Source organism: Oncorhynchus keta, chromosome 26 (assembly GCF_023373465.1).
Source record: "Oncorhynchus keta strain PuntledgeMale-10-30-2019 chromosome 26, Oket_V2, whole genome shotgun sequence".
Lineage (NCBI taxonomy): Eukaryota > Metazoa > Chordata > Actinopteri > Salmoniformes > Salmonidae > Oncorhynchus > Oncorhynchus keta.
In genome coordinates this window covers 2009806-2022274 of record NC_068446.1, presented here as the reverse complement: position 1 = coordinate 2022274, position 12469 = coordinate 2009806, and the positions used below count along the sequence as shown (strand labels likewise).

Genomic DNA, 12469 nt, shown 5'->3' with positions numbered 1-12469 from the left:
AGTGACATCCATGTACTGAATTACAGACTCACGTTACATACAGTAGGCCTATGCACTGCAAGCTCTAACTAAATTCACAGACAGACACTTGACTTCCTGTCTCCGTATAGGCTAACAGCTGTCTGACAGCTGTGTCCAAGTGTCCATGTCTGTAGCGGTGTGTAACTAACTCGATCCCAGAGATGAGTGATGCAGCTCTGTAGCTCAAGGTGAAGAGCATTAGAGAGCGCGCACAATAACCCCCCCATACTCACGGAGCCCCGGAACCCACTGTTACCCTTAGCATTAGCCCTGTTTATACTCTGACTCCACTATATACGACAGCCACCACCCACGCAGTGTTCTGTCTGCAAGCCTAAGATCACCATGAGCAATGTCAAGCGTTGGCCGGAGTGGTGTAAAGCTCGCCGCCATTGGACTCTGGAGTGATGATTCACACTTCACCATCTGGCAGTCCGACTGACGAATCTGGGTTTGGCGGATGCCAGGAGAACGTTACCTGCCCCAATGCATAGTGCTAACTGTAAAGTTTGGTGGAGGAGGAGTAATAGTCTGGGGCTGTTTTTCATGGTTCGGGATAGGCCCCTTAGTTCCAGTGAAGGGAAATCTTAACGCTACACAATACAATGACATTTTAAACAATTCTGTGCTTCCAACTTTGTGGCAATAGTTTCAGGATGACAATGCCCCTGTGCACAAAGCGAGGTCCATACAGAAATGGTTTGTCGAGATCAGTGTGGAAGAACTTAACTGGCCTGCACAGAGCCCTGACCTCAACCCCAACAAACACCTTTGGATGAATTGGAACTCTGACTGCGAGCCAGGCCTAATCGTCCATCAGTGCCCGACCTCACTAATGCTCGTGGCTGAATGGAAGCAAGTCCCCGCAGAAATGGTCCACCAACATCTGGTGAAAAGCCTTCCCAGAAGAGTGGAGGCTGTTATAGCAGCAAAGGGGGACCAACTCCATATGAATGGCCATGATTTTGTAATGAGATGTTTGACGAGCAGGTGTCCATACTTTTATACACAAAATGCCATGTAATGTTAATATTCAGAAATATTCAACTCCTTGAGTCAATACATGTTAGAATCACCTGTGGCAGTGATTGCTGCTGTGAGTCTTTCTGGGTAAGTCTCAGAGATTTGTACAAACTTTGCCCACTATTTATTTTTGTATTCTTCAAGCTCTGTCAAGTTGGTTGTTGATCATTGCTAGACAGCCATTTGCAAGTCTTGCCATAGATTTCCAAGCTGATTTAAGTCAAAACCGTAACTAGGCCACCCAGTGTATACTCGGCCTTGTGTTTTAGGCAACTGTCCTGCTGAAAGGTGAATTCGTCTCCCAGTGTCTGGTGGAAAGCAGACTGAAACAGGTTACTGTCCTGCTGAAAGGTGAATTCATCTCCCAGTGTCTGGTGGAAAGCAGACTGAAACAGGTTACTGTCCTGCTGAAAGGTGAATTCGTCTCCCAGTGTCTGTTGGAAAGCAGACTGAACTAGGTTATTGTCCTGCTGAAAGGCGAATTCGTCTCCCAGTGTCTGTTGGAAAGCAGACTGAACTAGGTTATTGTCCTGCTGAAAGGCGAATTCGTCTCCCAGTGTCTGTTGGAAAGCAGACTGAAACAGGTTATTGTCCTGCTGAAAGGTGAATTCGTCTCCCAGTGTCTGTTGGAAAGCAGACTGAACCAGGTTACTGTCCTGCTGAAAGGTGAATTCGTCTCCCAGTGTCTGTTGGAAAGCAGACTGAAACAGGTTACTGTCCTGCTGAAAGGTGAATTCGTCTCCCAGTGTCTGTTGGAAAGCAGACTGAACCAGGTTACTGTCCTGCTGAAAGGCGAATTCGTCTCCCAGTGTCTGTTGGAAAGCAGACTGAAACAGGTTACTGTCCTGCTGAAAGGTGAATTCGTCTCCCAGTGTCTGGTGGAAAGCAGACTGAACCAGGTTACTGTCCTGCTGAAAGGTGAATTCGTCTCCCAGTGTCTGTTGGAAAGCAGACTGAACCAGGTTACTGTCCTGCTGAAAGGTGAATTCGTCTCCCAGTGTCTGTTGGAAAGCAGACTGAAACAGGTTACTGTCCTGCTGAAAGGTGAATTCATCTCCCAGTGTCTGGTGGAAAGCAGACTGAAACAGGTTACTGTCCTGCTGAAAGGTGAATTCGTCTCCCAGTGTCTGTTGGAAAGCAGACTGAAACAGGTTACTGTCCTGCTGAAAGGTGAATTCGTCTCCCAGTGTCTGGTGGAAAGCAGACTGAAACAGGTTACTGTCCTGCTGAAAGGTGAATTCGTCTCCCAGTGTCTGTTGGAAAGCAGACTGAAACAGGTTACTGTCCTGCTGAAAGGTGAATTCGTCTCCCAGTGTCTGTTGGAAAGCAGACTGAAACAGGTTACTGTCCTGCTGAAAGGTGAATTCGTCTCCCAGTGTCTGTTGGAAAGCAGACTGAACCAGGTTATTGTCCTGCTGAAAGGTGAATTCGTCTCCCAGTGTCTGTTGGAAAGCAGACTGAAACAGGTTACTGTCCTGCTGAAAGGTGAATTCGTCTCCCAGTGTCTGTTGGAAAGCAGACTGAAACAGGTTACTGTCCTGCTGAAAGGTGAATTCGTCTCCCAGTGTCTGTTGGAAAGCAGACTGAACCAGGTTATTGTCCTGCTGAAAGGTGAATTCGTCTCCCAGTGTCTGTTGGAAAGCAGACTGAAACAGGTTATTGTCCTGCTGAAAGGTGAATTCGTCTCCCAGTGTCTGGTGGAAAGCAGACTGAAACAGGTTATTGTCCTGCTGAAAGGTGAATTCGTCTCCCAGTGTCTGGTGGAAAGCAGACTGAAACAGGTTATTGTCCTGCTGAAAGGTGAATTCGTCTCCCAGTGTCTGTTGGAAAGCAGACTGAAACAGGTTACTGTCCTGCTGAAAGGTGAATTCGTCTCCCAGTGTCTGGTGGAAAGCAGACAAACAGGTTATTGTCCTGCTGAAAGGTGAATTCGTCTCCCAGTGTCTGGTGGAAAGCAGACTGAAACAGGTTATTGTCCTGCTGAAAGGTGAATTCGTCTCCCAGTGTCTGTTGGAAAGCAGACTGAAACAGGTTTTCCTCTAGGATTTTGCCTGTGCTTAATTCTATTCCGTTTCCTATTATCCCCCCAAAAAACTATTGTGGTCCTTAGTCGATGACAAGCATACCCATAACATGACACAGCCACCACCATGCTTGAAAATAGGTGGTACTTAGTGAAGTGTTTTGTTGTATTCAGGACAAAAGTTAATTTCTTTGCCATATCTGATGCAGTATTACTTTAACTGTTTGAAGATCACCATTGGTGTCATGGTAAAATCCCTGAGCGTTTTCATTTACATTTAAGTCATTTAGCAGACGCTCTTATCCAGAGCGACTTACAAATTGGTGCATTCACCTTATGACATCCAGTGGAACAGCCACTTTACAATAGTGCATCTAAATCTTTTAAGGGGGGAGAAGGATTACTTTATCCTATCCTAGGTATTCCTTAAAGAGGTGGGGTTTCAGGTGTCTCCGGAAGGTGGTGATTGACTCCGCTGTCCTGGCGTCGTGAGGGAGTTTGTTCCACCATTGGGGGGCCAGAGCAGCGAACAGTTTTGACTGGGCTGAGCGGGAACTGTTTTCCTTCCTCTCCGGCAACTGAGTTAGGAAGGGCGCCTGTATCTTTGTAGTGACTGGGTGTATTGATACACCATCCAAAGTGTAATTTATAATTTCACCATGTTCAGAGGGATATTCAATGTCATCTTTGAATAACAAATATCTACCAATATGTGTCCTTATTCGCAAGGCATTGGAAAACCGCCCTGGTCTTTGTGGTTGAATCTGTGCTCGAAATGTACTGCTCGACTGAGATACTACAGATAAGTGTACGTGTGGGGTACAGAGATGATGCAGTCATTTCAAAATCAACACTATTGTTGCACACAGAGCGAGTCCATGCAACTTATTATGTGACTTGTTAAGCAACTGTTTACTTCTAAACTTATTTCCCTTTATAACAAAAAGGGTTGAAGACTTACTGACATTTCAGCTTTTCGTGTCTGTAGACCAGTGACACAAAATCTCAATTTAAATCCATTTTAAATTCAAGCTGTAACACAACAAAATGTGGGGAAAAGGTCAAGAGGTGCGAATACTTTCTGATGGTGCTGTACATCAAAGCTGTGACCGAGAGACTGAAACACAGCTTCCATAGCCGGCCTCTGACCGGTACCCTGTTAAACATCACTAGCCGGCCTCTGACCGGTACCCTGTTAAACATCACTAGCCGGCCTCTGACCGGTAGGTACCCTGTTAAACATCACTAGCCGGCCTCTGACCGGTAGGTACCCTGTTAAACATCACTAGCCGGCCTCTGACCGGTAGGTACCCTGTTAAACATCACTAGCCGGCCTCTGACCGGTAGGTACCCTGTTAAACATCACTAGCCGGCCTCTGACCGGTAGGTACCCTGTTAAACATCACTAGCCGGCCTCTGACCGGTAGGTACCCTGTTAAACATCACTAGCCGGCCTCTGACCGGTAGGTACCCTGTTAAACATCACTAGCCGGCCTCTGACCGGTAGGTACCCTGTTAAACATCACTAGCCGGCCTCTGACCGTTAGGTACCCTGTTAAACATCACTAGCCGGCCTCTGACCGGTAGGTACCCTGTTAAACATCACTAGCCGGCCTCTGACCGGTAGGTACCCTGTTAAACATCACTAGCCGGCCTCTGACCGGTAGGTACCCTGTTAAACATCACTAGCCGGCCTCTGACCGGTAGGTACCCTGTTAAACATCACTAGCCGGCCTCTGACGGTAGGTACCCTGTTAAACATCACTAGCCGGCCTCTGACCGGTAGGTACCCTGTTAAACATCACTAGCCGGCCTCTGACCGGTAGGTACCCTGTTAAACATCACTAGCCGGCCTCTGACCGGTAGGTACCCTGTTAAACATCACTAGCCGGCCTCTGACCGGTAGGTACCCTGTTAAACATCACTAGCCGGCCTCTGACCGGTAGGTACCCTGTTAAACATCACTAGCCGGCCTCTGACCGGTAGGTACCCTGTTAAACATCACTAGCCGGCCTCTGACCGGTAGGTACCCTGTTAAACATCACTAGCCGGCCTCTGACCGGTAGGTACCCTGTTAAACATCACTAGCCGGCCTCTGACCGGTAGGTACCCTGTTAAACATCACTAGCCGGCCTCTGACCGGTAGGTACCCTGTTAAACATCACTAGCCGGCCTCTGACCGGTAGGTACCCTGTTAAACATCACTAGCCGGCCTCTGACCGGTAGGTACCCTGTTAAACATCACTAGCCGGCCTCTGACCGGTAGGTACCCTGTTAAACATCACTAGCCGGCCTCTGACCGGTAGGTACCCTGTTAAACATCACTAGCCGGCCTCTGACCGGTAGGTACCCTGTTAAACATCACTAGCCGGCCTCTGACCGGTAGGTACCCTGTTAAACATCACTAGCCGGCCTCTGACCGGTAGGTACCCTGTTAAACATCACTAGCCGGCCTCTGACCGGTAGGTACCCTGTTAAACATCACTAGCCGGCCTCTGACCGGTAGGTACCCTGTTAAACATCACTAGCCGGCCTCTGACCGGTAGGTACCCTGTTAAACATCACTAGCCGGCCTCTGACCGGTAGGTACCCTGTTAAACATCACTAGCCGGCCTCTGACCGGTAGGTACCCTGTTAAACATCACTAGCCGGCCTCTGACCGGTAGGTACCCTGTTAAACATCACTAGCCGGCCTCTGACCGGTAGGTACCCTGTTAAACATCACTAGCCGGCCTCTGACCGGTAGGTACCCTGTTAAACATCACTAGCCGGCCTCTGACCGGTAGGTACCCTGTTAAACATCACTAGCCGGCCTCTGACCGGTAGGTACCCTGTTAAACATCACTAGCCGGCCTCTGACCGGTAGGTACCCTGTTAAACATCACTAGCCGGCCTCTGACCGGTAGGTACCCTGTTAAACATCACTAGCCGGCCTCTGACCGGTAGGTACCCTGTTAAACATCACTAGCCGGCCTCTGACCGGTAGGTACCCTGTTAAACATCACTAGCCGGCCTCTGACCGGTAGGTACCCTGTTAAACATCACTAGCCGGCCTCTGACCGGTAGGTACCCTGTTAAACATCACTAGCCGGCCTCTGACCGGTAGGTACCCTGTTAAACATCACTAGCCGGCCTCTGACCGGTACCCTGTTAAACATCACTAGCCGGCCTCTGACCGGTACCCTGTTAAACATCACTAGCCGGCCTCTGACCGGTACCCTGTTAAACATCACTAGCCGGCCTTGTTAAACATCACTAGCCGGCCTCTGACCGGTACCCTGTTAAACATCACTAGCCGGCCTTGTTAAACATCACTAGCCGGCCTCTGACCGGTACCCTGTTAAACATCACTAGCCGGCCTCTGACCGGTACCCTGTTAAACATCACTAGCCGGCCTCTGACCGGTACCCTGTTAAACATCACTAGCCGGCCTCTGACCGGTACCCTGTTAAACATCACTAGCCGGCCTCTGACCGGTACCCTGTTAAACATCACTAGCCGGCCTCTGACCGGTACCCTGTTAAACATCACTAGCCGGCCTCTGACCGGTACCCTGTTAAACATCACTAGCCGGCCTCTGACCGGTACCCTGTTAAACATCACTAGCCGGCCTCTGACCGGTACCCTGTTAAACATCACTAGCCGGCCTCTGACCGGTACCCTGTTAAACATCACTAGCCGGCCTCTGACCGGTACCCTGTTAAACATCACTAGCCGGCCTCTGACCGGTACCCTGTTAAACATCACTAGCCGGCCTCTGACCGGTACCCTGTTAAACATCACTAGCCGGCCTCTGACCGGTACCCTGTTAAACATCACTAGCCGGCCTCTGACCGGTAGGTACCCTGTTAAACATCACTAGCCGGCCTCTGACCGGTAGGTACCCTGTTAAACATCACTAGCCGGCCTCTGACCGGTACCCTGTTAAACATCACTAGGCGGCCTCTGACCGGTACCCTGTTAAACATCACTAGGCGGCCTCTGACCGGTACCCTGAACCTTAGAGACTGCTGCTCTGTCCTGGACATACAGTCATTGAACAATGGTCCCTTTTCAAATGTTTACATACCTGTTTAGCCACTTTATATGTATATACTGTATTCTAGTCATAGGCTCATCCCATATAACTAGAACAATAATGCCCATATTGTCTATGCACACCTTTATATAGACACTGAGTGTACAAAACATTAAGAGCAACTTCCTAATATTGAGTTGCACCGCACCCCCTTTGCCCTAAGAACAGGCTCAATTTGTCAGGACATGGACTCTACAGGGTGTTGAAAGCGTTCCATAGAGATGCTGGCCCATGTTGACTCCAATGCTTCCCACAGTTGTGTCAAGTTGGCTGGATGTCCTTTGGGTGCTGGACCATTCTTGATACACAAAACTTTTGAGGGTGAAAACCCCAGCAGCATTGCAGTTCTTGACACAAACCGGTGCGTCTGGCACCTGCTACCATACCCCATTCAAAAGGCACTTAAATATTGTGTCTTGCCCATTCACCCTCTGAATGGCACACAAACACAATCATGTCCTTCTTTAACCTCCCTTTCATCTACATTGGATTTAACAAGTGACTTAGGGGTCCTAGCTTTCACCTGGATTCAACTGGTCAACTGGTCAGTCTATCATGGAAAGAGCAGGTGTTCTTAATAACAGGGGTCGCTAGCAGGGGGGTAATATGTAAATTTTGTGTGCGTGTCTGTGCATGTGTCTGTACTGTTCATCCTGAGCAGGTGGTTTCACATTATTCCTGGTACTGATTTAACAGAGAGACAGCTTCATTGGGGTTAATTGTTCCAATCCATCTGTGCAGCCTAGTGTCTCTGTGTGTGTCTCTGTGTGTGTGTGTGTGTGTGTGTGTGTGTGTGTGTGTGTGTGTGTGTGTGTGTGTGTGTGTGTGTGTGTGTGTGTGTGTGTTGTAACATGTTGGGCCCTGAAACCCAACGCCAAGAGAGAGAGAGAGAGATGACAGGAGGGAGCGTGTTGACATATGACAACCTAACCAGTCTGACTGAAATGTCAAAACGGGGGACTTTTCTTTCCATCTTCCGTGTGTGTGTGAATCTGTGTGAATCTGTGTGTGTGTGTGTGAATCTGTGTGTGTGTGTGTGTGTGTGTGTGCATGTATACATAGATATAACGTGTGTGTGTGTTTAACTCACCTCTCTGGTAATTGATAAACTCCTCCTTGCAGTTCTGCATGAGTCCGAGGATCCACTTGTGCTGGGCGGAGATACACTGCCAGGCAGGGTCCCCTGATGCATGCAGGTCAGACAGGTACCTGGAAGGAACACACACAGAGTTAAGGGTGGAAACGTGAGCAGCACTTCACAGGTGATACTGACACACTCAGGTGAGAAATGGGTGGAAACAGCACTTCACAGGTGATACTGACACACTCAGGTGAGAAATGGGTGGAAACAGCACTTCACAGGTGATACTGACACACTCAGGTGAGAAATGGGTGGAAACAGCACTTCACAGGTGATACTGACACACTCAGGTGAGAAATGGGTGGAAACAGCACTTCAATAGGACACCTGTTCAAATCTAAACCCTGTGCCCTCGATCTCCCTCAGCCTTTGCCTTAACCTTAACTTCCTCTCCAAAATCATCATCCCATACCCACAGTCCTCTTCCCCAGTACATTCCCTGTACAGCTGCACTCGGTACTCTGTTGGATCATCACAAAAGAGTCTGAGTCACTGACTGTGGCTCTGGGCTGGCTTCATCACATAGCAGGCAGACCAGACTAATTTGTTCCTCATTACAGGAGATCCCTCTGAACCCCTAGCCAGCCAGCCTCTACAGTATGCCCCCACAAGACCTGGGTTCAAGCAGTATTTCCCAAATACTTTGGACATTTCATTGCCTAGAGTACCAGACGGGCGGGTTTTGGTATGCACTTTGGGGAATATTCTATTGGTTAAATTTGACCAGGCAAGTTCAATCAAGCACAGTATTTAAAAGAACATAAATTGAACCATTTTACTGTGACATGTGGTTGGTCTCTGTAGACATTGTACCAATGCGCCAGGCTTAACACGTCTGTAGAAGTTCCCGTGTCAGTTGGGACAGAGAGGACGAGTCAGAAACAGGAAGCGCGTCACCGGTATGTAAACGTTATGTAAAACCCAGGTCTGGTTTAGCCAACCCTCCACAACCCCCACCCCAGCCCCCCAGCCAGCTAACCAGCTAGTTCACCCACAACACAGCCTGCTCGTCCTCTTAATGTGTGTACGGTAAACTGGGGGTATGGTGGGCGTGTAAAGCTAGCTAGCTATAATGTAGCTATAATGTAATGTAATGTGGGAGGATGAAAGATGGCTGCTGTGGTCTAGGGCTGCGCTCTCTCGTTCTGACGAGTCAGTCTGAGCAATAATAAACCAGCCAAGACCACAACTATGCAGGATGTCGGGAAAGGGGGCGAAAGAGGGAGAGAATGAAAACGAGACCAAGGGGAAAAGAGGAACGAGGATAGAGAGAGACAGATATTTAAGAGAGACAGGGAAGTGAGCGAGAAAGAGAAAATGAGAGAGAGAGAGGAGAAAGAACAAGACATGAAGAAAGATTTATTTTAAAAAGTACATTTTCAGCCAAATGACCGCGGTCACCGTAGTTACGGGGGGGGGGGACCGTCAGGAAAATAAAATAACCGTCATAATGAAGACTGTTTCAGCAAAAGGGTTGTTGCAAACCAATAAGCGACCATGTTTCATCCCGTTGTAAAGAGTCCATGTTACCACGGATACGGACTCAACCGCACGTCGGCAGCAGCCGTCTCCAGTCCACTGTTTGCTCCACAACACAGAATTCTAACGGTCTAGAGAGGACGCAGTTTCAGAGTTTTGTGGAACAAACAGCTCACTGAAGATGGCTGCAGCCGACGTGCGGTTGAGTCCGTATCCATGGTAACGTCACACGATTATAAAATGAACGTGCCAGCCCTAAAGATGAGGCAAACCACGACTCAGAGACAGAGAGTAAGAAGAGCGAACAGAACGAATATGGGAAATGTAATACACTAAAACCATAAAGACATGACTAAATTTTGCACTGCGTGACATCTAACCCTCTACAGTGCAGTATGGGTATACATAGTGAGACCTTATGTATCTCTTCTGGTCATGCAGGGTTGAAGGTGTCTCCAGTAGCTTGTCCAGGAGCAGAATCTTCAGAGCCCCGATCCTCGTCTCCACCTCGGCATACACTACACACAGACAGACAGGAGAGAACATCGTCATTACTCGTTTCCAGCACCCCCTTCCAAGAAGCTCAGTTCACCCTACCTTTTTTAAAGACCGAGACCTCAGTGTTGCTGAACAGAGACTTGGCTTTCTCATAGTCATTGATCACCACGTCATAATCTCCCTGAAGAAGAACACATACAACACATCAAGACAGCAATATCACAATGCTTCATTTAAAAAAAAGTGTATAGATATTTTATTTGACAGGGGTTTATTTCATACGTGGAGACACGTGTGTGTGTAGAGTGCACTGGACATGAACATGGCACTTTGACATTCTAGCTTCTCTAGCACCACCTTCTGGATGCCGGGCTGGAGTTTGAGCAACAGGTTGAGGTGTGCATGCTGTGCTTGTGTTCCATGACGTAGACTGACCAGGTGAATCCAGGTGAAAGCCATGGTCCCTTATTGACCTCACTTGTTAAATTCACTTCCACCAGTATAGATGAAGGGGAGGAAACCGGTTAAAGATTTTTAAAGAAACAGGAAACAGATTTTTAAGCCTTGAGACGTGGATTGGGTGTGTGCGCCATTCAGAGGGTGCCTTTGAACGGGGTAGTAGGTGCCAGGCGCACTGGTTTGAGTGGGTCAAGAACTGCAACGCTGCAGAAGCATTGGAGTCATCATGGGCCAGCATCCCTGTGGAACGCTTTCGACACCTTGTAGAGTCCATGCCCTGATGAATTGAGACTGTCCTGAGGGCAAAAGGGAGGGTGCAACTCAACCTTAGGAAAGTGTTCTTCATATTTTGGAAACTCAGTGTATACCTTCTGTATGTTGCGTTCGATGTTGAGCGGCAGGTTGAAGAGGAACTTGAAGCGCTGCAGGACGTTGAGGGCGTTCCGCGTCGAGTCAGCTTTATCCTTCCGCCCCAACACCTCCTGGAACAGAGTGTCTGCTGTATCACTGGCTCCTGGGGTGGAGGGAGTGGGGAGGGGAATACAGGGAGAAGATAGAGAGAAGAGGGGAGGGGAGGGAATACAGGGAGAAGATAGAGAGAAGAGGGGAGGGGAGGGAATACAGGGAGAAGAGGGGAGGGGAGGGAATACAGGGAGAAGAGAGAAGAGGGGAGGGGAGGGAATACAGGGAGAAGATAGAGAGAAGGAGGGGAGGGAATACAGGGAGAAGATAGAGAGAAGAGGGGAGGGGAGGGAATACAGGGAGAAGATAGAGAGAAGAGGGGAGGAGGGAATACAGGAGAAGATAGAGAGAAGAGGGGAGGGGAGGATACAGGGAGAAGATAGAGAGAAGAGGGGAGGAGGGAATACAGGGAAGATAGAGAGAAGAGGGGAGGAGGGGAGGGAATACAGGGAGAAGATAGAGAGAAGAGGGGAGGAGGGAATACAGGAGAAGATAGAGAGAAGAGGGGAGGAGGGAATACAGGGAGAAGATAGAGAGAAGAGGAGGAGGGAATACAGGGAGAAGATAGAGAGAAAGGGGAGGAGGGAATACAGGAGAAGATAGAGAGAAGAGGGGAGGGGAGGGAATACAGGGAGAAGATAGAGAGAAGAGGGGAGGGGAGGGAATACAGGGAGAAGATAGAGAGAAGAGGGAGGAGGAATACAGGAGAAGATAGAGAGAAGAGGGGGAGGAGGGAATACAGGAGAAGATAGAGAGAAGAGGGGAGGGGAGGGAATACAGGAGAAGATAGAGAGAAGAGGGGAGGGGAGGAATACAGGAGAAGATAGAGAGAAGAGGGAGGGGAGGGAATACAGGGAGAAGATAGAGAGAAGAGGGAGGGGAGGGAATACAGGAGAAGATAGAGAGAAGAGGGGAGGGGAGGGAATACAGGGAGAAGATAGAGAGAAGAGGGAGGGGAGGGAATACAGGGAGAAGATAGAGAGAAGAGGGGAGGGGGGAATACAGGAGAAGATAGAGAGAAGAGGGGGAGGGGAGGGAATACAGGGAGAAGATAGAGAGAAGAGGGGAGGAGGGAATACAGGGAGAAGATAGAGAGAAGAGGGGAGGGGAGGAATACAGGGAGAAGATAGAGAGAAGAGGGGAGGGAGGGAATACAGGGAGAAGATAGAGAGAAGAGGGGAGGGGAGGGAATACAGGAGAAGATAAGAGAGAAGAGGGGAGGGGAGGGAATACAGGAGAAGATAAGAGAGAAGAGGGGAGGGAATACAGGGAGAAGATAGAGAGA

General features: G+C 49.0%; 1 protein-coding gene and 1 long non-coding RNA gene across 11 annotated transcripts in view; one reads left to right on the top strand and one right to left on the bottom strand.

Annotated features, from left to right (window-relative positions):
• Positions 1 to 12469, bottom strand: part of LOC118358607 (exocyst complex component 2) — a 104741-nt gene that overhangs the window by 35066 nt on the left and 57206 nt on the right. For all 9 annotated transcript variants that reach the window (XR_008079888.1, XM_052480016.1, XM_052480015.1 and 6 more), the window contains 4 exons: positions 11091 to 11236; positions 10363 to 10444; positions 10181 to 10283; positions 8236 to 8354 (listed from right to left, as the gene is read on the bottom strand). Coding sequence is in view for 8 of the 9 variants with exons in the window: in XM_052480016.1 (XP_052335976.1) it covers positions 8236 to 8354; positions 10181 to 10283; positions 10363 to 10444; positions 11091 to 11236 (450 nt within the window). In the remaining variant the exon portion in view is untranslated. The remainder of the gene's footprint in view (positions 1 to 8235; positions 8355 to 10180; positions 10284 to 10362; positions 10445 to 11090; positions 11237 to 12469) is intronic.
• LOC127911970 (uncharacterized) lies at positions 246 to 6302 on the top strand. Of its 2 annotated transcripts, none has more exons than XR_008079894.1 (4): positions 246 to 1332; positions 2341 to 2907; positions 3032 to 4290; positions 6174 to 6302. It is a non-coding gene; the product is annotated as an uncharacterized LOC127911970 (long non-coding RNA). The 2 variants fall into 2 exon arrangements; XR_008079893.1 differs by having other exon boundaries at positions 246 to 1458; positions 2467 to 2907.